The following is a 27,338-nucleotide window of genomic DNA, read 5'->3' on the forward strand; positions in this document are numbered from 1 at the left end:
TGGGAGTAGATAAATTGCTTTCATTAGAAAAACTAATGAAAGACAGCAGTTTTTAAAATGTAAATTGAGTTTCAATTTTCCAGGAGTTGCGTAATTACAACAAAAAATTTATTTTTAAATGTTCCCAGAAATCTTTAGAAGGAAGAGAAAAACTTAAATGTTGGTTATTAGTGAGGCAATGTTAGAATAAAAAATGTCATGAAATTTTACTAGTAACCATAAATTTTCAAAACTGCAGTTGGCTGCTGAACGCATTTCAATCCGTAAAATCTAGTGTTACCAGAAACCAAGATAATTAATCATTCATAACACATGATAATCCCTGAAGTTTTTCACAAGAATCAATATTTTACATTTTTCATTACTCCAGCATTCTTTGGTAATTGATACCTATGATTTTCACAGAATTTGCCAATAAATATGACTAGCAGTTGTAATGATAAATGCTTAATCATTAATTTTTATGTTCTGACAAATTGCCCTGCAGTTTTAATTAACAGAGTGGAAAAGATGGAGGTTATTGGTATTGTGGGTCCTATGTAAATCTTTATGGACATATCTATTTTAAAGGAGCTAGTAGTGTGGATGTTCTAGAGAGTTAATTGCCAATCGTGAGGTAGTCTTCTTTTTTTTTTTTTTTTTTTTTTTAATATAGTTTATATTTTTATCTGTAGCATTAAATCATATTTTCCCATGATACCAATAATATAAGTTAGCATGCTTTTTTCATTCAAGATTTAGATTGAAGTGGGAAAGTTGCTGTTTTAGTTCATTAATATGAAACAAATTCTGAAATTTGCAGAATCATTGGGACTTGCAGATGATGAATACTAATCATCTCTTCTTGATGCAGTTTGAGCATTTTCTGCAAATTACTGAATTTGCATCATTGGATGTTAAATATCCATGAACAGGTTTATCAGTAACTGTGACTAATTACCTCAACAAAGTCAGTTATGCTATGAGGCTGGTGTATTTTAACCTGCTGTCATATTATTTTATATCAGTTTCTTATTACTTGTATTTACATTTGTTTGCATAAAATTTCTTCTTCAACTTCTTAAATTAGACTGACTCACTTTAATCATTTCCTAAACCATGTTTATTTGAGTTGGTGAAATTTAGTCTGCGAAGTAAAAAGTTTCAATTAGTGAGCTGATTTACCGCCACCCAAAAAAAAGTTAAATGAAGGATGACTCTTTTTTTTATACCTTCTTATATAGTTTTTACCTTCTGTGTATAGTTTTTAAACTGTACTATGAGTATGAACAAAATTTATTTTGATTTATGTTCAGTGTACCATTTAGTTCTTCTAGGTCTTCCAGAATAAATAAAGAAAGGTTGTACTGGATTATGATAAAAAATACATTCTTTTGATTGATTTCAATCGGTCACTTTTCTCTCTAATTTCTTCTAAAAGTTCTTTTTGGAAATTAAGATGTCGAGTTTTACAATTCTAATGTATAAAAGTAATATTTCTTGATGTCGGAGAAGTATACAAGCTTGAACCTTTAAAATGAGATTCAACCTTAAATTTCTGCCAATTTTCAATAAAAAATAATGTGGGTCTCTTATCAAGGAGTAAAAGCATTTAAATTGCTGTGCCTGATTGTGCATAGAATATTAAAAAATTAAAATCAAAACTATTGTTGAATGTTGGAATGTTTTAAATTAAAGTAAATGAGTTAAAAAATTGCTTTTTATATGCTTTTAGCTGAGTATTTATGAAAATCGATTATAATTAATCTTTGTCTTATTCTTTTTGTAGCTGCTGCTTTTAAAGCTGGCAAATTTCAGTCTGGCCAGTTTGCAGCTAATAATGCCAAACCATCTGGGGTTATGATACCACCACCACCTAATCTCCAAGGTAAGTATTTAAATATATTTTATTTTACACTTCTACATCTTGTCAGTTTTTCATGCTTTTGGGAGAAAAGTATTTACCTGATGTAAAAATACAAAAATTCTGATTTATGTACTAAAATGTGTATAAAATATATTATATATAAATTAATGCTGCCTATTGATAATAAAAATAATTTTTCTGATCTCTGTCATTTTCAGTGATTTTGAAGCTTCTTAAGCATATTTTTTAATTTTAACCTCTTCGGGATGGTTGTGTTGTTTGTGTATTTCCAGCAAACATTATCTCACGGTCATGTGTGTTGTATATGAATTTCTCTTTAATTCACTGTGTAGCTGGGCATACCACATATTTCTTTTAAACCCCTTAACTGCCGCGGAGAACGTACAAGATTCACTCCTCAGTGTCACCATTTTTCCTCACAGGCACATGTAGTTATGTGATGCATTAGAGAGAAAATAAGTGCAAGTTTTACTTTCGCAAAATAAAGAAAAAAGAAAAAATGAAAGCACAAAATTTAATGTTTAGAGTAAAAGTATAATAAAAATGATGTTTTTATAATAAAAAAGATCCCTCAAAATGCAGTTTGGATCAGTTTAATTTTAGACCAGTAAAGTGCAATATCAGATTTCAGTGTTATACCTTGTGTAATCAGTATACCTAAAAAACATATATTGAACTGGTTATATATCTTCTGAACTGGTTGAATGGTGCAATTTTGTTCTTCATTTTTCCTTTTGCAAGGTGTTGGTTCATATATTTGTTTGCAAAATAGTTTCAGTAAAAATATGAAGAACGAGCAGTTCATCAAAAAATAATTCTAAAAAGATAAATGGGTTTGAAACATCTGTTATATCTTTCTTTCTTCCTGGCACTTACTTGAAATTGTAAATGAAAACAGAAGGCACAGAATAAAAAAAAAAAAATACATTTTAATCAAACAGAAATGTCAGCAAATACTGCACAGTCATTACTTTCACCATTTCAGAAACATCCCCTTTCCAAGTTCCTCCCTCCTTCTTTTCTGAAATAGTATCCTCCTCCTCATACTCTGTCAAGATCATTGTGGTGTTTCATTCCAAAGCTTTGTGAATAATTTTACTGGTAGCAGCAAAGCAAATGATAGTATTTCGGAAAGGCGTATTTATACGCACGGGGCAGTTAATGCATCGGCTGAGCAAGGTGTGTATATATGCCCGCAGCAATTAAAGGGGTTAAATAGAATACAGTCAAAAGTCGTTAATTCGGACACCCATAATCCGGACCTCAAAGCTAAAAACTTTCTGCGCATGCGCCGCGTTGGCACATGCGCACAGGCGTTTTACTCATATGCGTGTGCGCAAGTGCAGAATAAGTTTTCGCCTGCGCGTTTAATGTATAACGGACGGTGTAAGCTAAAATTATCTAATTATCTACTTCAGTTAATGTTAATGATTGCGTTGTTCCTTAATCTTCGAATTGGATCCCGCTTATTATTTTTTGCAGACCGTAAGAGCAATTTTATAAAAGTAAACTTGAACTTTCGATTATGTCAAATAGAATTTCCGATGCTGGAACTTCCAAAGGATCTACAAAACGAAAGTATGTTTCGATGTCCAACAAACAAAAAGTGGAATTGCAGCAAAAAATGGATAAAGACATGAAGAATGTGACAGAGAGGTTAGTGAAAACGAAACAATTTCGATTGACAAGTTAGTCAGTATTCTCGGCACAGCAATTAACGGGACTTGAACAGCGGAACTTTGTAACTGAACAAGAAATTATGTCTGTTTATAGAATTAAAGAGAAAGTATTATCACATAAAACGAAGCAACTTAAACAACTTACATTGAAAGAAATGTTTAATAAAGTAAACAAATAAACATTAAGCTTTTTTTTTTTTTTTTTTTGTAAATTTTGATACCTTTTAGATTATAATTATTCTTTATTTCATAAATTACGGTTTCATATTTTTAATTTTACAATTTCTGCATGCCATCTTACGAGATTTAAACTGATGATCTGTAATCCGGAAAAATCGATAATCCGGAATCGCCGAAGTCCCGACGAGTCCGGATTAACGACTTTTAACTGTATTTAGTGGTGGTGGAGTGGGTTTTTTTTTTTTTTTTTTTTTTCCCCTCTGTTGTTCAGGTGAAATTTATCAAATTGTCTGTTATGGTGAAATTTATCGAGAGTAAGAAATATTTTTTATGTTTGGTATTTTGTTTGAAATAAGAGCAAGATTCATGGATGTTGAGTGATGTATTGGCTGTTTAACTCGATCAGTTGAAATAAACAAATGCACGTTATCAATGCTTGAGAAAACTTTTTTTGCAGATATCGCAAGGTAGGTGTTCTATCTTTTCAGAGGTTTTACTTATTGCTATTGGATTTTTTTTTCCCCCTAGTGTTTTGATAGATATTTTGTATGATTTAGCAACGCATTTTTGCACTTAAATGGCAAAACAAAAATTGTATTTAATAGAAGAGCATACATGACGGATAAATGAGTCTTTTTCTCACAGTGATATTTTTGCAGACTTGGAAAGTGGTAGTTAGAGCGATTCTAATACAGACATGTTTGAGGTATGTGAAAAATTATACGTACTGGTTTTTTACGCAAAAGATTTTTGATAATTTTTATAACTGTGTTAAATAAAATCATGTTTGTATTTTTCTGCCACATATAATTATTTGAGGTAAATAAAAAATTGTTATTCTAGGATTAATTATTTCATAAAAGTTTTTAACAAAAATGCAATTATCTCATTTTAAAATTAATTCTGATTAACTGCCTGAATTCTTCTTTATTACAAGAGATTATAGCGCCATTACAAGAGAGCAGTTCGGTGACTGAGCTGCCCACGTCAGACAGTTAAAGTAATACATTTTTGAATATTACTTCTGCAACTAAAAATCCAAAGAAACATTAAAGAATAAATAGGAGATTCTGAAAGTTGCATCCTGCAGCAGTTTTAGTCATGTTATCTTTCAAGTCTATTGTTATGTGAATCAACTACCTCTGATATAAATTAATTTTGATATAATACAATGGTGTAATACTTTTTAAACTTATAATTTATGTTTATTTTGTAAATTAATGAGTTACTTAAAAAATTAAATGAAAGTAACATTAATATAATTAAGTTATTGTTTAACCCCTTGAGGACCAACATGCGGAGAACGAAGTGCAGCCACAAGACCAAACCTCCTGAAATGCAATGTTGCCACTGGCCCATCCATTTTCAGAAGTTAAGCCTGCTTTTACAAAAAAATTCGGAACTACTCTTGTATACGCCCTTGCTTGGCGACAAGTTTCTCGCCAAATATTTTTGCCGAGAAACTCCATGATGTCATATTAGTATCTAAATTTTTTGTACAGTCAAAAGTCGTTAATCCGGACTCGTCGGGACTTCGGTGATTCCGGATTATCGATTTTTCCGGATTATAAATCATCAGTTTAAGTCTGGTAAGATGGCATGCAGAAATTATAAAATTAAAAATATGAAATGGTAATTTATGAAATAAAGAACAATTATGATCTAAAGGGTATCAAAATTTGCAAAAAAAAAAAAAAAAAGCTTAATACTTATTTGTTTACTTTATTAAACATTTCTTTCAATATAAGTTGTTTAAGTTGCTTCTTTTTTTATGTGATAATACATTCTAATTCTATAAACAGACATAATTTCTTGTTCACTTACAAAGTTCTGCTGTTGAAGTCCTATAATTGCTGTGTCGAGAATACCGATTAATTTGTCAATCGAAATTTTTTCATTTTCAATAACCTCTGTCACTTTCTACGCTATCGAAAGTGAATTATAATGACGAGGAATTTGATTTAAATCATATCAAAGACGGAGTACATCGAGATGAAATACTGCATTTAGTACGGAATTATAAGCCAAATAAAATAAAAACATCTGCCCTGAAGATAAGGATAGTGCTGACAGATCAACTTCCAATTCATTGTGCGCCGCAGCATTAAAGATAAACAAAGTTTAGATAAACAAACGTTAAAGTTTAGATAAACAAAGGATATGCCTTTATCCATTTTTTTGCAGCAATTCCACTTTTTGTTTAATAGACTTTGAAACATACTTTCACTTTGTAGATCCTTTACATATTAGTAAATATATATCAGAAATTCTATTTGACGTAATTGAAAGTTCAAGCTTACTTTTATAAAATTGCTCTAACAGTATGCAAAAAATAATAAGCCGAATCCAATTCAAAGATTAAGGAACAACGCAGTCTGCAACATTAACTGAATTAGATAATTTTAGCTTAGCTTATACCGTCCGTTATACATTAAACGCGCATTCGTGAACGTATTTTGCGCACACGCATATTCGCAGCCGTAAAGGTCTTGCGCGTCAATGCGACGCATGCGCAGAAAGTTTGTAGCTTTGAGGTCCGGATTATGGGTGTCCGAATTAACCACTTTTGACTGTATACATTTCAAACTTTAAGCCTAAAATGTCTCCAAAAATGTGGTTTTTGCAGATGCAAAAACAACGTTTTGAACACACAATTTAAGCTAAAAATCCGAAGCAAAAAATTTAGATAGCAGAAACATAAAGTTTCTAACCAAAAATCACTGATTCAAAATTTCGAAAGTAACGATAAAAACTTCCTCCAAACTTAACTTACTACAGGAAAACCATAACCCAAATCTTAAACTCCGCTGAAAGCCGCATACTTTACCAGCAACCATTTGACTGCAAACCCACACAAGTCTATCAGAAATGCTATTCTTTGTCTGAGTTCTCATATCAGCTCTGCATTTCGGACACGCCAATCTTCGTTTTAAAAGTATTGACTCCCACAGAAATTCCAAAAATGCACTTTGATCCGCAGAAACACACCCGTGAACAAAAGACTCGTACCACTCCAACATCGTACCTTTTAATACTAAATTTACTTTGCACACAATCTAAAATACGCGACTGAAATCTTGCCACGTCTCTCATTGCAACATAGGCCATTTCAAAACACGCATGACATGAACCAATGAGCAATTAAACCGCTGCAGCAAAAGAGTTAAGTTTCAACATCAAAAGGGTTGCCATACAAATAACCTCGTCTCCAAAACCATTGTGCCGAAAACCAGCGCAGAACACATATCGCCACATTGGTGATCTTGGGGCGTATATAAGAGTAGAGCCAAAAATTCATATAAAATCAGCATTTTAATATAATGACTTCAATTTTTTAAGTACATTAATTATTAATATGTATTAATATAAAGAATATCACATTAATAGAAATAAATGGAATGTGCGAAATACTAAAATTATAACTATAAGTATGAAAAGAAATGCTAAACACTTGAAAACAAAATTAGGTACTTTTCCGTTTTGCCGGTGCAAGTCGCCAATAATGGTACAACCAATGGCAAATGGAATATCTTTGCTGGTAATCTTTTACTCCTCATTTTCAAAGCACGTCGCAGCCATTTCTTGTCAGATTGATTGTTTCTTTCAATACTCGCATACAATTACATAGACTTTTTACCAGATAGTTAAGTTTTATGCTCTAAGTTCATTTGCGGGTGGTAATTAAATCAATTAAAATGCAATCATACTGCTCACGCGATGGCAAAAATATAGAAAAAGCAAAGACAAGTGTTAAATTCATCCAATCTAATGAGAATGCACTAGCGAAGTAAAGCACTGCGCTTTTACACAATTTCTGAGTAAGCTATTCATATGAATTAAAATAACTCTTGCTTTTAAACTTGTATTAGAAATTAAAATTTAACTTGAAATTAATGTAAATAATTACTGAGAGAATAAGATTTTTGTAGCGTAGTTTACGTGAGATGAGATCACTTGGGGTCACGTGATGTTGTACCATGAAAGCATAGTAAATTCTTAAATAATTGTCTTTATTTATTGGCTATTTTACAAAAGTTTAAACGACATTAAAATTTTTATACCTTCAAAATAAAAAATTCTTGCAACTAACATTAGTCAACATTTTTTATATGTATTCTGTGTGTTGTCGCCAATAAAGTCTGCGATAAAGTCTGCAATAAAGATTGCCGAGTTTTGCACCGGTGAAAGGGAAAACTACCCAAAATTACAAATACAAAATGTAAAAGAAAATTAAGCAATAATGATCTCTAGGTAATTAAATTCCAATTTAATAATTCTGCAATGTGTGGATTAATTCAAAATGAGGACACACAGGACAATGACAGCTTTTTTTGCAAGTAAGATGCATCACACTTTGGGAAAGCTGACATCTTTCTCTTTCTGTAATAATGAACCAAGAAAGTGTATGTTAGTTTTCAGCTAAATTTAAAAAAGGCCAACTGGTCTGAGTTTTTCCATCACGGAAGTTCGGCAGCGTTGCACCTGCTGTAGTCAGCTAGATGTGTTTTCCCACATTCTTCTAGCAAAAAAAGAAAACATTGTGCTAGATGCATTTCCCTGTGTTCTAATATAAAAAAAATGCCTAATGAAATAAACACACCGGTGTCCCTTTAACTTAAAATGCTGTGATTCCTAGTTTGTTTACACTAATAAATCTATCAAAACCAGAAGCACAGAACAGAAACTGATGCTCATACATGAGGGTCAAAGCCACGTTATTTAACCGATGTGAAAAGCGGCATTTAAAAATTCAAAAATATTTTTCCGTTTTCAAGTTATGTAATGTGATGCTGGGCTGAAGAGATTGATTGGAGCTCTTTGCATAGCCACGATGCTGCTTCTCATCGTGGAAGAGCCTATCTCTAAATAATAAAAATAAGTTCTGCAAATAGATATTTATGATTAAATGTGGTAAAATGAGAATTTAAAACTAAATTCACAGTTTGTGGGATTATTCAATATGGTTAGCATCATATGCAGGAAGAGAACTTTCACAAAATATGTGAAAGTTTTGTAGATCACTCACATATGAGTTGTACTACTATTTATTTACATGTCTTGTCAAGGTTAATGTATCATTAAAACTTCAGGTTGATTGGATCTGTCCTTTCTTGTATTGCAGTTTAAAAAGTGTTTTCGGGTACGACAGTCATCAAGTTATGCGTAATAATGAAGTTTGGCAATAGGGAAAGAAAATTTTAACTGTTACAATTGTGTAAGAAATAAACATTTCATTATGAAATTTTCAGAAAGAAATTCTTTTATATAAGTGCATGCATTGAAGAACATTTATTTGAGGTGAAGAGAGCACATTTTTCATATTAGAAATTTTACTTATTGAATATTTCTCAGCTTTATGAAAAATTATAATGCAGGTCTACAAAGACATTTTCTTAAAAAGAAAATGAAGTATGCCAATGTTATACTTGTCAACTGTTTTGTGGTAGAAATTTTAAAAATAGAACCTTTGTATGAAAGTGTAATTTACTTTTATTGTTAATAGCTTATTTTATATTTAAACACATAAAATTATTTAGTTACACATACTTAATGTTCCAACTACTTTGTAATATGTGGTCCAGAAAATTGTTTATTTTTATCAGGGAAATCAAAAGTTTAATTTCAATAAGAATTCTGTATATATGCTAAAGTAGTGCTTACATATTAGTGCAGTCATCCTGATGAAAATGTGGAATAAATTATAATTGCAAAAAATTATTTATCACCTATATACTGATTTTACGTTTCAATTAGTATGTATCCTGAAAATCAGTCATTAACCTACTTAGAAACAGGTTTTTTTTTTTTTTTTTTTTTTTTTTTTTTTTTTTAAATAGAAATTATGGAGTGATCCTTTTAAGAACAGATTCAAAGCATTGTTCTTTTTAGCAAGTATGCAAAATATTATGTTCTATAGAATTTTATTGCAACATTTATTTTACTATACCTAAATCCTACAAGTGCATTTTTAAAATTGGGTTAAAGGCAAAAAATATGATGATTTGTCTATAAAAAAAAACATTAGAATTTGGAATACAGCAAAAAGAATGTATGTAAAAATGACCAAATTGCTTGTTGAAATTGAAGAATTATTATTTACATGGTTGCCAGAACCTAACATAATTTGGAAGTTCAGGAACTTCTTCTAGAAAACAATTCGGGAACTTCATTCCTTGATCTGCTTCAGCCTTTTCTTGAACTGACTTCATGGCTACTTCTATCATTTCTTGGCCCACGTTCATCTCTTCTTCGACTACTTTATAGCCCCTTTCATCTTTTATTTTGCCCTCTTCCATCTATTCTTGAGCTGCTTCCATGTCTTCATTAACCCTTTGCAGCGCACTGTACGTTAACGTTGGAATTTCAACAAAAAAGTTGTATGCTATCTATTTAGTCCTAAAGGAGTATACAGGTAAAATTTTGTAAAAATTGCACTTACGGTTTTAATTCTGTGGGTGTTCCATGAGGTGGAACACTGCACCGCCAGAGCTTTTAAAAGTGCGACTAACCGAGCATTGCAGTAAAGCACGAAAATGAGTAGAAGCGTTTGTATAAGAATGAAAAAACTTTGTATTATGGCTGTATACATGGTTTCCTGGATATACACAATATTCTTGTATATATACGGATAAATGAGATAAATATCCATATACACAAGTCCTATATACAAAAATATTTACAAATTTTCGGAAAGAGTTGGACCTCTCCGTGCCATTTATGGAAAATTAATAATAAAAGAATTAACTGCAATTAATATTAACAATAAAGAAAAATAAGCCCATAATATATACATACACGAAAAATATCTACACAATTATTGAAAATAAACGGGAATGAGACTAAAAAGCAACAGCAAAAAATTCGCGCAGGTCTAGTAAAGATGAGTCAAGCTGCTAATAAAATTCCCTCCTAAAAACTACTCCCAAAAAATTCGAGATACCATTATTAGGACTTTCATAACACAAAACACACCTCACCCCTCAATACTGCTTTGTTTGAATTCATTCCCCCCCAAAAAAACAACGGAAACAGAAAATGTAAACAACGGAAGTTCTCTCCTAAGCACAGATGTTCTGATTCGTAACAGCATGAGATCGCTAAAGGCGCAGTGTTCCCGCTAATGGAACGCCCAGTTTTATTCAATGATTATGTGTATGGTTTTTGTATGAAAGATTAAAAAAAAATATAGAACAAATAATTTGGAGTACAGCCAGCAAAATTATACCTAATTTTTTTTTTCCAAATAAAAATTTTTATGTAATTAAAAAAATAGAGAAAATTACTTGAAAAAAAGTGGATTTTAATAACACATAATAAATGAAAATTCTGTGTCTTCTTGTGATATGCTGCTATCTACTGTTTAAAAAGAAAAGTTCAAAGTATATTATAAAGGCATTTTTATCTATTTACGGTTGAATTTAAAGGTTTCAGAAGCAATTCAATTTGGCTGTTCCATGTAGTGTAGCACTGAGCCACAAAGGGTTAATGGATTTGATGGTCCCTTCCATCTTTTCTTGGCCCACTTTCATCTGATTTTTAATGGACACAAAAATACCAATAGTGTTCTCAGTATGGGAGAGCACAAGTCAGTAATTATCACTTCAAATTCAAGGCAATGCAAAGCAAAAGCTCATACAGTGATCTCTTAGTAATCTGAACTATTAATTAAAATTTAAATCTTATGCTCTTTCCAGTCTCGTATAGTTTTCCTGCATTCTCTAAAAAATTTGTATGTTTCAAAATTGCTGTAAGGCATATACAGTTATGTTGGACTGGTGCAGTTACACAAGGATTGGATCAAAATGTTGCCAAGCTTGACAACTTTTTGCAGTTGCTCACCAAATTTCATGACAAAAATTTGTCATGGAAGCCATCTCCAGTGTGGAGTGTCACCAGCCAATTTCGCGAGATAACCATGATGTGTTAAATGGATTTACCTTTGTAACTCTGTTTTTCTTGTAATTATCCCAGAGGGTATTAGCTAAGAAGGCCTATTAATTTCATTTTGGCATTTTACGTTGAAAACTTTAAAAGTCTGAATCACTTTTCAAATTGTTGCCACCAAATATTATCACCCTATATTATATTTAAAGAAATTAAATAATTTAGAATCTGCATAAATGTATGTATGTTCCTCATATTGTCATAAAAAAACAGTACCATCAAATTTTGAATAACGCACGTCTCCAACCGAATATGGGCATCTGGAAGCCAGCACTTGGAATTTTTGTTTTTTATTATCTATTTCATATTTTGTAAAGTATCTTTGAGTTTTTGATTAAGAAACTCTAGGATTTCAAAACGAGCAATGGCAACACTGTATGGGGGTAAAAAACATTTCTATCTCCACCGCGTGAGACTGTGTATCAGGAATTCTAGAGATTCGCTGTTTTAAAATTATTTTTTAATATTGCTGTTGAATTGAATTTTATTGCTTAAGTGATATTTAATAAATAAAGGTAACACACAAAATGTTAAAAAATGCTCTTGTGGGCATATCTGAAATCTGAAAACTTTCAGATTGTTTATATTTTTTAAAAATATATTTACATATTTCACTAAAATTGTTTTCATATACAAAATTCGTAATAGCAGTGACCGTCAACTCTAAGGTAGCCATGTCTACATTTGTTTGGATTCATGACTGCTTGTTAGTTGTCTTGGACAGGATTAATGTACTTTGGTATTTTATAACTTGTATGAATGCATATGATTAAAAAGTGTTTTTTATTTTGAAGCGGGTCCAGCCAGGCCAGCTGTGCCTGGCCAAAGAATGCCTATGATGCCACCTCCTATAGGAGCCATAGCTGGTCCAATACCTGGCCCCATGCCCGTTATGGGTCCTCCTGGTCCAATGCCACACAATATGATGGTTCCAGGTAAGTCAATCTTTTTGCATTTGTGCCTTTAAACTATGCATGCAAATCAAAATTCCACGTAAAGTTTTATGATAAGATAAGTTTGGGCTTCCCTGCTCCGAGAACTCAATCTCACTGCAGGTCCACTCCCCCTTTGGGCACATCGTGGAAGCCACTCTGTATTGAAGATTTGTAGAATACAGTCAAAAGCCTTTAATCCGGACGTCCGTAATCCCGAATGATCTGTAATCCGGTCCTCAATGCTACAAACTTTCTGTGCATGCGTAAACGCAAATACCTTTACGCATGAGCATAATACTTTTACGCATGCTCGTTTAATATATAACGGATGGTATAAGCTAAGCTAAAATTATCTAATTATCTATTTCAGTTAATGTTGCAGATTGTGTTGTTCCTTAATCATCGAATTGGATCCGGCTTATTATTTTTTGCAGACTATTAGAGCAATTTTATAAAAGTAAGCTTAAACTTTCGATTATGTCAAAAAGAATTTCCGATTATGGAGCTGCCAAAGGATCTACAAAGCGAAAGCATGTTTCGATGTCCATCAAACAAAAAGTGGAATTGCTGCAAAAAATGGATAAAGGCATATCCTTTGTTTCTCTAACCATTCCGAAATCTGTTTATCAATTCCACGCTGCTCTGCCGGGGGGGGGACATCGCAGCACGCAGTGAACTGGAAGTTGATCTGTCAGCACTATCCTTATCTTCAGGGCAGATGTTTTTATTTTATTCGGCTTATAATTCCTTACTAAATGCAGTATTTCATCTCGATGTACTCCATCTTTGATATGATTTAAATCAAATTTCTCGTCATCATAAATATCATGAATACACATCAAATGGTTTTCTGGTTGCAGTTTTTCTAATTTTGATTATGCGTAATGTATGCTTTACGCATGCGCGCGTTGAAAGAAATGTTTAATAAAGTAAACAAATAAATATTAAGCTCTTTTTTTTTTTTTTTTTTTTTTTTTTGTAAATTTTGATACACTTTAGATCATAATTGCTCTTTATTTCATGAATTATGGTTTCATGTTTTTAATTTTATAATTTCTGCGTGCCATCTTACCAGATTTAAACTGATGATCTATAATCCAGAAAAAGAAATCCGGAATCGCCGAAATCACAACGAGTCCGGATTAAAGACTTTTGACTGTACTAAGAATTTTTCTGTGTTCAGGAGCACTTGCTTCTTGGAAGGGAGAAAACATTATATTTCTTTCTTTTTCCAATTCCTGAATGTGTTATTCTTGCACAAATTAGGTTATTGATGAATGATTTGTATTTCTTTAACAGAAAACATTCCCCCCCCCCATAAATGTGTTATTCTTGCACAATTTAAATGATTCAAGAGCCTGAAGTCTTGTAAATCAATATATAGCCTTTTAGTATAAATACAAGTGAAAATAAATAAAATACTGCATATTTAATCTTCTATGCAAAGTAGTTGCTTTCTTTCAATCATAAAATTTATTTGCACTTGGTAAATGTTGCCTTACTATTTAAAATATTTTTATATTTTTATTATTGATCTAACTAGCATCCCTTTTAAGAGATTTGTATGAAAACAAAAAATGGGTAATTTTACAAATGCTAGTTAAATATAATTCTTTGTGGATCTAAAAAGTGACACAGCTTAAATGATGAACTTAATTCATATGTGTAAGATGAAAATATGTAAAGCAGATTTCCTAGTTTAATCTGCAGTAATCCTCTTATTCATTGTTTTGAGTATCTGCCCCTTGTGGCCTAAAAATAGTAAGTAACTATTTATAATATATGTATCTAAACTGCTTCATTTGAAAATAACTCTGTCATACAGTTTTACAACACTGCAATGCAGATATATTTCAGCCCGTCAGTGAATATGATTTCATTTGAAAAAAAAAATTATTTTGATTCCCTCGCATGCTTTCTTCTGAATGCATTTCACTTTTACTTACTTGCTCGCAATCTGCACCCTGCATTTTTGGAAGTTTACCATCTTAAGACAAACAATGGGCACTGAGCTCCACTGCGTGTCGTCTGGCATATATTAGCCAATGAGCACAAAGCAAGCTCAAGGCCGTTGGCCGTTATTTGGATGTTCTTTTGTTTATCTTGTCCTGAGTTGTGCGAGTGCACGTGCCTTCAGGAAATAGTTTTAGAAATTATCATCTTTTGTTATGTCTGCGAGAAAGGTGAAATACTCGTGCACGTTTCAAAAATCATGCACAGTTGACTTTCCTTCCATTATTTCCTCAAGGAAATGTAATGAATTTGCGATGTGTACCATCTGTCGTTGCGATTTTTCGATTTCGCATGGTGGAAGGGCAGATGTTCTCAAACATGTGTGTACACAAAAACACAAGGACAACATGAGATGTTTTGAAAAAAACGAAAAATTGAATTTTTCTTCGGAAAAAAAAAGACCAAAAAGGGATTAATACAGAATGTCTGTTCTCTGCCTTTTTACTGGACCACAACCTGCCACTGAATGCATCAGATCACGCTGCAGCTTTATTTAGAAAAATGTTTCCCGATAGTGAAATCGCTAAGAAATACTCAACTGCAAGGACCAAAACAGGTGTAATTGTTAAAGAAATGGGTTTGAAAAATAAATCTTCAGTTATTGATTGCATTAAAACAGCTCCGTTCTGCTTCTCTACGGATGGAAGCAATAATACCAATTCAAAACTGTATCCAATTGTTGTTTCCTTTTTTAATCCAGAGTCTTCAGAAATTGAGTGCAGTTTACTGTCTGTCCCCACTTTAGAAGGACATTCGACAGGCTTTAATATAGCACAGCTAATTATTAAAACTTTAAAAGAAAATGCAGTCCCTCTGGATAATTGCTTAGCACTTGGTGCCGATAATGCACCAGTAATGGTAGGCTTGAAGACTGGCGTTGCAGGCATCTTAAGAAAAATTCAGATTTGCAGATTATGAGGTGCACCTGTCACCTCTTAAATTTAGCAGCTGAAAAAGGGAGAGCTTTACCAATAAATGTGGATGAACACATTTTTGATATTTATTATTACAGTCAAAAGTCGTTAATTCGCACACCCATAATCCAGACCTCAAAGCTACAAACTCTCTGCGCATGCGTAAGACCTTTGCAGCTGCATATATGCGTGTGCGCATGCGCATAATACGCTTACGCATGCGCATTTAATGTATAACGGACGGTATAAGCTAAGCTAAAATTATCTAATTCAGTTAATGTTGCAGATTGCGTTTTTCCTTAATCTTGGAATTGGATCAGGCTTATTATTTTTTGCAGACTGTTAGAGCAATTTTATAAAAGTAAGCTTTAACTTTGGATTATGTCAAATAGAATTCCGATATATATTTACTAATATGTAAAGGATATACAAAGTGAAAGTATGATATGAAAGTTATGAAAGTCATGAAACAAAAAGTGGAATAGCTGCAAAAAATGAATAAAGGCATAATCCTTTGTTTATCTAACCATTCCGAAATCTGTTTATCAATTTCACGCTGCTCTGCGGCGGCGATGGGGTGGGAAACGTCGCGGCACGCAATGAATTGGAAGTTGATCTGTCAGCACTATCCTTACCTTCAGGGCAGACATTTTTATTTTATTTGGCTTATAATTCCTTACTAATACTGTAGTATTTCATCTCGATGTACTCCGTCTTTGATATGATTTAAATCAAATTGCTCGTCATTATAATTCGCTTCCGATACTGAAGAAAGTGACACAGAGGTTATTGAAAACGAAAAAATTTCGCTTGACAAATTAGTCGGTATTCTCGACATAGCAATTATAGGACTTCAACAGCGGAACTTTGTAAATGAAGAAGAAATTATGTCTGTTTATAGAATTAAAGAGAATATATTAGCACATAAAAAACGAAGCAACTTAAACAACTTACATTGAAAGAAATGTTTAAATAAAGTAAACAAATATAAAGCTTTTTTTTTTTTTTTTTTTGTAAATTTTGATACCCTTTAGATCATAATTGTTCTTTATTTCATAAATTACGGTTTCACGAAACATTTTCCGATTACTGTAAGTTTATCTTGAGAAGAACGAATATTTATGTTTTTTTCTTTGGACCTTAACAAAGCTTTTTGCTTTTTTTTTTTTACATTTCATTTTGCCATCATTCGATGTTTTTAACACAATTCTACAAAGCAGAATTCCATTAATTCATGTTTTGCAATCAATGATTTATGAACTGTTTAAAGACATTTTATCAAAGTTTGTAAAAACCAGTCTGTGTTTTGTCTTGTAATTCTATATATGATGTGATTTATGGTGAAATAGAAAATCAGAAGAAAGATGAAGATTTGGTAATAGGAGCTGCAACTACAAAAGTAGTAGAACTTTCAGAAGACAAAAATAAGTTTTATTTTCATGTCAGAAGTTAATTCTCTCGAGTATGTGATTACATACTACATAACTTTCCAGTCAAGATTGTGATGTTTCTGCTCCAGCAAATGCATCTTTTTCTGATATAAGGTACTTTTTGAACAGATTTCCTGTGTTACTTCGTTTAGTCATGAAAGATGATGATATTGATGTTGCTACTGATATACTGCAGTCGCAATTTTGCAGTTTACAATTAGAAAACTTGGATGAAGTTATAAAATCAGCTAGGATTGACACCCATTGGAGTTTAATTGGAAAACTGAAAGGTGCTGATGGAATTTTAAAATATAGTGAACTGTCTAGAATTATGTTGGCCATCTTGACAGTTTCCCATAGTAATGCGGAGTGTGAGAGGATTTTCAGTGTTGTTGCGAAAACGAGGACTAAATTTGGATCTAATATTAGTGATGATACATTAGAAAAACTTTTATTAGTGAAAGCAGGCAATTGCTATGAACAAAATTATTCTATAAGAATATAAAGTTTCTTTCTTAACGAAAGCAAAATCTGCCACTGTTCATAACATTTGTATGAAAATTGATTAAAGTGTCCCCCCCCCCTTTTTTTTTTTTTTTTTACGATGCAAGTAATAAAAATGTTTTTTATGTCTAAGGTATTTTTGTGTTGCCTGCATTCAAGACTTAGTAACTATTTAAAGTTAATTCATTATTAAAAACTATATTTTTATCATTTAAAAGTCTTTTTAACATTGTGATTTTTTAAAAAAATCTCCTGATTTTTGAGTGTCATAGGTTGGCAAGTATGTGAACAGAACCGAAAGTTGAAAAAAAAAAGTATTTCGTGAGACTTAAATTTTCGTGATTACGATGGGCTCACGAAAATCGCAAAAATGAGGGCCCTTACAGTAGCTGATATCTTTCATTCTACTTGATCTCTATGCATAATTTTGATGTCTTTTTACACAAAACTGTAAATAAATGAAATGCTGAAATGTATGAAATTACAAGTTTCAATAGATTAAAAATTTTAAAACCTACCATTAAATAAACATAATTGTAATAAAATAAGGCACAATATACAATATAGGTAAAAAATAAAAATACTCATCATAAAATTATTAGAAACCATATGTAAAAAGTACCAGGAGAGAAAATTAAAAACATTTATTTAACTTGCTGTTTTCGATTTTTTAGAAGTTTTACTTATAGGACGATTTGAAAAAAATCTTCTCCCTTGAAAGTTACAAAATCTCTTGTTTTAAACCAATAAAAAAATAGTCGTGTTTATTTTGTTATGTTATATGATGGTTCATTTATAAACAGCAGCTTAATATATGAAAGTGCTGCACACCTCGAATTTTTGATAATTATGAAAGAACTCAGTCCTTTGAATTCAGTCATGTGTTTTGTGAATCAACCTGAATATTCATTTAGTATTTTACTTGATGCTTGGCATAAATCTAATGTAAAATATTTCAATATTCAGGACGTCATTTTCTCATTAATATATTAAGAAAAAATACAGATGTTTAACGATAGCAGTTCAGTTTTATTATAAATTCTTATAATATTTAGTCCTATGAATTAGTGAAGTGACTTAATATGCTGATTAAATTTTTAACCAATGAAAATTTAAGACCTGAATTATTATAGTTCTGAACTAAGTAAGTTATTATATTTTTAGCTATGTATACATAGCCTTTTTTTTTCCTGTGAAGTCTTATTAAAATATTGTATGTGTAATATTATAATCCTGTTATTATTAAGGCAGCATGTAATGTAATGCAGTACAATGTCCGAGATCCAAATTCCATGCCATCAATTTAAATCTAGTAAGATAACATGTAGAAATTTAAAAAGAAATATAATCTTTATTTGTACGATCAAAAGTCGTTAATACGGACTCGTCGGGACTTCGGCGATTCCAGATTATCGATTTTTCTGGATTATAGATCATCAGTTTAAATCGCGTAAGATGGCATGCAGAAATTCTAAAATTAAAAATATGAAACCGTAATTTATGAAATAAAGAACAATTATGATCTAAAGGGTATCAAAATTTACAAAAAAAAAAAAAAAAAGCTTAATATTTATTTGTTTTTTTGTCTCCCGATTTTCGACCGCTCTCCCGCCAACCCGAGTTACAATATATTTCTCCTGATTTTTCTTATTCTTAAAATTTCTCACGATTTTTATGGAACTTGGCTTAATACTTTGTTATATAAACAAAAAAAAAAAAAAAAAAAAAAAAAGTGATTTTGGCAGTCTGAAAGCAATTGATTATATCTAAAACAAAACCTTGCGAATTACATAACTTCTACTTTGTAAGTGAGAGCAGAGCATATACGTATCCAGAAACGTCGTTCTCCAGTTCTCCAATGGGGGCATCGTGCTCCACTACGTGTCATCTGGCATATATTAATTAGCCAATGAGAACAAAGCAAGCTGTTATTTGGATGTTCTTTAGATATTTCGGTCATTTTTTCCTGAGTTGTTTGAGTATATGTGCCTTGGGGAAATAGTTTTAGAAATTATCATCTTTTGTTATGTCTGCCGGAAAGGTGAAATACTCGTGTACGTTTCAAAAATCGTACACAGTTGACTTTCTTTCCATTATTTCCTCAAGGAAATGTAATAAAATTGTGATGTGTACTGCGTGTCGTTGCGATTTTTCGATTTCGCATGGTGGAAGGGCGGATGTTCTCAAACATGTGCGTACACAAAAACACAAGGACAACATGAGTTATGTTGAAAAAAACGAAAAATAAAATTTTTCTTCAGAAACAGAGGACCAAAAAGTTGCTAATGCAGAATATCTGCTGATGGAATTTTAAAATATAGTGAGCTGTCTAGAATTATGTCGGCCATCTTGACAGTTCCCCATAATAATGCAGACTGTGAGAAAATTTTCAGTATTGTTGCGAAAACGAGGACTAAATTTAGATCTAATATTAGTGATGACACAGTTGAAAAGCTTTTATTAGCGAAAGCAGGCCTACGTGGCAATTACTACGAACAAAATTATGAAGTTTCTTTCTTAAAGAAAGCAAAATCTGCCACTGTTTATAACATTTGTACGAAAACTAATTAAAGTGGTTTTCTTTATTTTTTTAATCGATGCTAGTAATAAAAATGTTTTTTATGTGTAAGGTATTTTTGTGTTGCTTGCATTTAAGAATTAGTTACTATTTAAAGTTAATTCATTATTAAAAACTATATTTTCATCATTTAAAAAGTCTTTTTAACATTGTGAAAAATCTCCTGATTTTTGAGTGTCGTAGGTTGGCAAGTATGCATGTAAAATTTTCATACAATGTAAATGTTTTCATGATTTGTTTTCAGAAATGTAAGTTAATATGCTCCTTCCATGTTCAGTTATAATTCATAAACTGCATAATCTCAGTATTATGTTACTTCCTTAATAATATTTCATTCATAGGCTTAAATTTTAAATCTTCTGTATAATTTATGGGATTCAATGTTATTCCCCTCACCTTTTTTTAATCAAGTGGTATTGAAACATTTCATGGTGTGATCCATTTGTAGGTAGTTTCCATATTATCTAATATTTAAATCAATAGAGTGATTAAAAATTTGATTCGTAGTTTCTTTTTAATATGAATTCAAAGTAAGTTATGTTAATTTGAGCATATTGTTTATTTTTGTTTAATTTAAATTTCTGTTCAGCATTGAAAAGTTCTGTCCTTTTCATATAAGGAGGAGTAATTTTCCAAAAGCTTATTTCTACCATCTTCCATTATTCTCTTAACAGACATCCTATTTGGTCAATTTTCATTCAGCAGAATAATGCTCATTATATATTTATAAAGCTTCTTTGTCGCTGCATTTGAAAATCAAATTATCTTTATACTAGATTTATCAAGGGTACAGAGGTTGTTAACGCATTTTTAAAATGGCTTCTAAAAATGTGTAAACAACTTAATTGACGTTTAAAATGTGAAGAGTATTTTTTTAAATGTTCAGTCGAATAGCTTTTTTTATGGAAATTTAAGTACGTCTGCATTGTAGATTTCCATGATTGAAGGGCTTTTTGTGAAATTTCCAGAGGCATTGATAATACATTCCTCTTCCACTGCTCTCCAGAACTCATCAATCATGATGGATTTTTGTTCTTAGAAAGAGCTCATTTCCAAAGCCATGAAGAGACAGTTATCCATAGGTGAAACCTCAAGGAACTTTGGTGTACACGTAATATCTGTATCAGTTTTCATTTTTTCAAGTGTAATGCAATGGTACTTTTTGAAGTATGCTTTGTCTTGATGAAGTTTGATTCTTTGAAACATAAAAACTTTATCTTGAACACTGAGTTGATTTTTAACACTTTTTTCCACTTTTCTTCTTCTTTTTTTTTTTTTTTTTTTTTTTAAATTGTTAGAGAATCTTGCAACAATAATAAACCCCTTCCTGAAACTTGCTTTGCATTCACAGAAGCAAGTTTTTTTTTTATATTTTTCTTTAAACTTTTTGACCTTTTTGGGAGGGGTTACACTTATTTTGACTTATACAATGTAGTTGCATTTATCATTTGCTAAATTGTTTTCGTATAGTATTCTTTAGCTTGTTCTGCATTGAGCCATCCTTGGAAAAAAGTTGGTATTTGGATTTTATCACTACATATGTAAGTTGATTTGCAATTGATTTCTGCTACAGCACAATTGCTCTTGTCACCAATGATTTAACTTTAGAAACAGTATATATAAATAAGTAGTCTATACCTCAATATATTAAAGTCCTAGTTTTTTAGGCAGTTATAGTCATTGGTTATTATTACTGCTATTCCTATGTTTAATAAAATTAAAAATATGCCTTGTAAACATTTTGATCTTGATGTGTCAAGGAAAAATAATCTCCAAATCTCATTTTAATTACTACTTTTTTATTATTTTAATATATATGTATATTGCAATGATTTTATATTAAAAAACACTGTTTAAGCCTTCCTCGTGTAATTATGCGATTTCTTGCTATTAACTGTAATTTGCTTTTTTCCATTTATGTCTGAACATTTAATTACAAATTTTTATGCATCAAGTTGTTATTTTACAGGTATGAGACCTCCTGTTGGACATATAGCTCCTATGATGCCAATAGGTTCTATGCCAGCACCAGGAATAAGAGGCCCATTGATGATTCCACAAACATAAGATTAGGAATACATTTTGTGCTTATTAGTCTTTTTATTAAATGGATTATGGTGGTTATGTGCTTGGTGTATATCCTTGAATTGACATGACTCCATTTCCTTAAACATAACCTTTATTCACACACACACCATAACTTTAAACACAACTGAAATAACAGAACGAATAACAAAAACCACTAAACTAAAATTCAAACATCCTATGCTGCAGCTAAGGGCGAAGTGAGCGAGTTCACTGCCACGCTAGCAGTTTTTACATAAACCATGTGACGTGGATTGGCTTTGCACACAATCGAACATTAGATTGCCACAGGATCATGCATTTCATAATTACTATATATTTCATTGTGTAAGTATATTAAATATGTATAAAATTATTTGTCATTTATGAGTTCCATTAATATAACATAAGACACTTTTAACAATAAAACCTTTTTTGTTGCAGAAAAATAATTGAAGCATTTTTCCTGTTATATGAATAAGGAAATCATTAAAAAGTTTCTGTTGAGGTAATTATGAGAAAAAGTAATCTTCTATTGTCACATCAATGAAATTATACCTACTGAGTTACACATGTTTCCAAATTTAAAATTATCTATCTGTACATAACTGCTGTTGGGGAAAATTTTTAAAAGAACTTAAAAAAGCAAAAAATCGTACTAAAATTACTGTAAATCTAAAATGGCCATGGCCATTTTGCTAAAAAATATAAAAATGAGATAAAGCATTTAAATTTCCATCTTTTCTGCCTAAAATTGCTGTATTATACATATTTTTCCTGTTATTGACACTTAGTTTCACTTGCTTCTTGGCTTCTTCAAATCTCCTGGTTAATGTAAAACGTTTTGTGCTGCATATTGAATACATATTTTAACGTATTTAATTACATTCATAGTAAAAAGCTGTTATTCTATTGCATAATGTTTATTCTGTGAAAGCAGAAAGAGAAATGGGCTATAAATACCCAAATATTGATTTTCTGTTACAATTTGTTATTTTTGCTTTTCTTATGTCGTTTAATAAATAGTAAATTCTATAAATTTTCTTCTACGTTTGTTTATATTCATACGAAGGTTAGGTAATATTTGAGAATATTTATCGGGAGTATGAACAGGTTTCCGCCTCTTTTTTTTAATCAAAAATTGGGCATTTATTGTGAATGAATGATACTTATGTTTTATTCAATGTATTATTAAAACGATTATCTCTAAGAAAAATACACATGGTTGTCATTAACTTATTATTGAGCAGTGAACTTTAATAGGAAAATAGAGTACTGCTATAAAATAGTTCTTTTTGTGAAACATTTTCATTTGTAAAATATGCTTGAAATGTAACTCATTAGAAAGGGGGGAGAAATATCTGTAATAAGCTTATATATGAAACTTGTACAGCAAGTTACCAAATCTCTTGACTATATTTTTGTATATATTTATTCAAGTTTTATATCTCTGTTACTGTGTTCAGCAGTGTATTCAGTGTACAGAAATTGTTTCTGAATCCATCAGTTCCGAGTGGATAAGTCTGCTGAACATCAGCAATTTATTCAAGGTTTGACTTTTGGTTTAGCAGACAGGTTGAACTAATAGAGTTTTTGTGATATTCCCCATGTCTAATATGAATCCAAACAGTTCCGCTAAAGTTTTTTATAAAGACAATGTTTCTGAGACAGATAGCATTTTTATAATTTGCTGTTGTCATTCTATCAATCTAACTCGTATGCAGAGAATTGAAATGCCTCATCTTGATATTGGTGAAAGCTTAAAAATTGGGAATCTTCATTTACTTCTTAATTACCAAGACTGATATAGATATAGTCTTGTATAGAAGTGAAAGAATTGTAGTGAATGACTTAGTCTAACATGGGTCTTTGGCCTAAAAGTGCATAATGGCTGTTAAGGATGTTCTTTTATTATTGCATCTAGATCAAAATCTTATTTGACAGAGACTTGATACTCAGCAGATTGTTATGATATTGTAGCTATTACATTTAGCATAAATCTGGCTAAAATGGATTGATTGCTATCATAAGCTGCATCACTTGCATGCAGAACATCATGACTGAATTTGAGCAACTGAAATTGTTACTTTTAATATGAGTGGTAGTGGCTCTTCATTAAGCTGAGTCTATGTTGTAAATTAACATGCCATAACTATAATTGTTTAATGTAATAATACTTGATGCACAGTTTAGAATAGATTTAATTTGCTTTAAGGAAAAAAAAAAAAAAAAAGCCATTTGTAATCTGTTTCACAAACAAATCGTCTGGAAATGAAGTTTGAAAACTTTTATAGTGTCTTGATATTTAATAATATTCATTTTAATCCAAGCATGGGGCTGGTTTTAATCAGATAAATTATGGTTTTGAATTCAGGGGAAAATTGAACATTTTATCAGAATACTGCATACGAGTAAGTGAAAGAGACTTGATATAATGAATGTCTTGACCTAAAGTCTTGCATATGCTTTTTGCTGCAAGGTATAAAGACTCTAGAGATATTTTTTTTTAAAGATGCAGTTCTTAAGAAATTCATTTACTTTTGAATCAGATTGATTTAAATGCTAAAGATGCATTTAATTCGTGATTCATCTAATTAAAAATATTGAGTATTTGTGTAAAATGATGTATTAATACAGTGCGTGACTGTGGTCTTGTAAGTTTGCTAGGCAAAGAGTATAACATCACTGAACACTGGAGTTAAACACTGGTGAAAGGGCTAACTACAAGAGTTTTGGGGATTTTTTTCTGATGTGTAAAGTGAATATAAGGCTGATTCTTTTATAAAGTGCTCCACAAAAACTTATGCAGATAGTCTTTGTGTGCATTGTCTAAGTTAATCAACTTAAAACATAAGTTCATAAAAAACTTCAATAGAGTTAAATTCTGTCTGCTCACCATGCAATGTATCTTTTGTACCACAAATGAATCTTCATGAGAAATGCCTCGTTACAGATGATTATGTTGTTACTACAGATCAGCAATTATTTCGATATAAAAATGAATTATCTTTATATAAACCTAAGAAAACTTATTTTTGCGATAGAGTATTTGCATAATATTTTATATATAACTATATTTGCATAATATAGTGATTTGAAATCAGGTATTCTGATGTTGATGTAAAATTTGGCCCTGATTAAAAATAGTCTGGTCTCCTACATCGAAAAATAACTATCCAAACAGGTAGTGGTTAGTGACTGACTACCATATTGAAGAGCCTGGGTTGGAATCCCAGAAAGGCATGGATGTTTGTATAGTGTCTTTGCAGCATGGGGGCATTCTAAAAATGGGGCGAGCCGAAAGTCCTCTCATATGTTAGGGGATGAGGAGTGGAAGACCCTCACACCCATTCTCCATCAAAATTAGTGTGGAACCAGGAAAATTGTACTGTCACCTGTGTGGTTTCCCAAGGCTTGTACTCCTTGCGATGATAAATTTTATGGCTTTGTTCTGATGATAAAATCAGGCAAGTGAAATTAGTCACAACAACATAAAATGGCATTATATACATTATTATTATTTATTTCATATTTTGTAAAACTTTAATGAATTTTTGATTAACAAACTCAACAATTTAAAAGCGATCAACTGCAACAATGTATGGAATAAAACATTTTTATCTCCCACATAAGAGACTATCCATTAGAAATTTTGCCGTTTTAAATATTCTGTAATTTTGCTGTTGAATTTTATGTGGCGTTGGCGTTAATGCGAAAAATATGATATTTACTAAATAAAACTCAAAACATTAATAAAGAGACAAAGTTTTGTAACCCATCTTACTAAAAACACTGAATATTGATGTGTGAATTCAGAGAAAGGACTACAAAAAATTGTGTGTTAACACTGATGCAGGAATTCTAAACATAAGCTGCATACTTTTTTTTTTAATTCTCTGAGTTGTAGGTGGCGTAAGTGTAAAGAAAATGCTGCTTAACTTACAAATTTTTTTGGAAAAAATTGCAAAAAAATCATCACATTTTTCATTTTATTATTAAATACAAGGAAACGAAACAAGACACAATATATATAAGTTTTAGGTTGAATTTTTAATTTTTTACAGGTGTAAAAAGCATTTAGTTTTAATATTAGTTTACTATCCCAAGTTATCTCGGGCAAATAAAAAATAAATAAATATTAGTCGTTGTGTGATAGTTTTTGAAACAAGGAACAACACAAAGTGATACCTGACATTCTCTTTATACATTGGTATCTGGTCTCTTTTCTTACTGGCTTACCTCTAAAATCTATTTTACGGGAGCACAGAGGCACTGTCTCATTGGATTTGATTTTTTTTTTTTCAGTAGCAGGAATAACATCTGGAAAATCTTGAGGTTATAATCACTATCTGAAAAATCATTGCTTTCGCTATCTTGCATCATCGCCATTATTTTACTTTTTTCAACACAACTATCATTCTTTATACGTTACTGAGTCGATGTATAATAGACGATAGGGAAAACACGTGACCAGTCCTGCCAAAAGAACCGTGAAACCAACAAAACTTGGTAAACTGCCAATAAAAGCCGAATATTTCTTTTCATTTCCTCCAGGCCGAGTAAAACCGTGATAAAACAAATCGTACTGACAAATTCTTCTCGGGATAATGATTAATTGCAATATATACGAACCCGGGATAATCAGGCAATCGGTTAGTAATAAACCTAAAAAGACAATACAAAAATGAGTTAGCAGGAGTGAATGCAAAAGCAGACTGGTGGATTGTGAGCTCAGTGAGAGCATAAAAAACCTTAACAAACCCTTATAGTCGAGCATTCAAATCTGAAGCCTTTCAGATTTTATTATTGAATTTTCTTTTCTATGAGGTGTCTTAATTTTCTGCACATATTTGTAGAACTTTATAGGCAAATTTAACTAATGTTTAATCAGTAAATATTCATATTTAATTAAGTTATGCATTAATGTATGATAAATTACTTACGTTTATCCACACAGTAGTAATTTTATTTTCAATGTCTAAAAAAGTATTTTGGTAAATTAAAGTAAAGCTGTCTTGTTCTGCTCAGGATTTTTTCAGTATAAAAGTGTGGGAATATTACAAAATGAAATTAACCAAGGAATATGAAATTTGGAATATCTAATTAAATATTGTAATGTGCATGCAGTTTCGTAATAGATTGAATGCCCTCAGAACCCATGAAAGCTTGATAAAATTTATTTTCTCAAAAGAAACATTTCACAAAAGTACTCATTCAGCTCTTTTTTGAA

At 31.2% G+C, this 27,338-nt stretch overlaps 1 protein-coding gene across 1 annotated transcript in view; it reads left to right on the forward strand.

Annotated features, from left to right (window-relative positions):
- The window catches only part of snRNP-U1-C (small ribonucleoprotein particle U1 subunit C), a 31,525-nt gene extending 9,357 nt beyond the window's left edge, over positions 1 to 22,168 (forward strand). The window contains exons 4-6 of the mRNA XM_035371950.2: positions 1,769 to 1,867; positions 12,465 to 12,605; positions 22,014 to 22,168. Coding sequence (XP_035227841.1) covers positions 1,769 to 1,867; positions 12,465 to 12,605; positions 22,014 to 22,111 — 338 coding nt within the window. The 3' untranslated portion in view covers positions 22,112 to 22,168. The remainder of the gene's footprint in view (positions 1 to 1,768; positions 1,868 to 12,464; positions 12,606 to 22,013) is intronic.
- Positions 22,169 to 27,338: the final 5,170 nt, after the last annotated feature.

This window comes from Stegodyphus dumicola, chromosome 12 (genome assembly GCF_044657685.1).
Source record: "Stegodyphus dumicola isolate Sdum_Otavi_A_Nest chromosome 12, ASM4465768v1".
NCBI lineage: Eukaryota > Metazoa > Arthropoda > Arachnida > Araneae > Eresidae > Stegodyphus > Stegodyphus dumicola.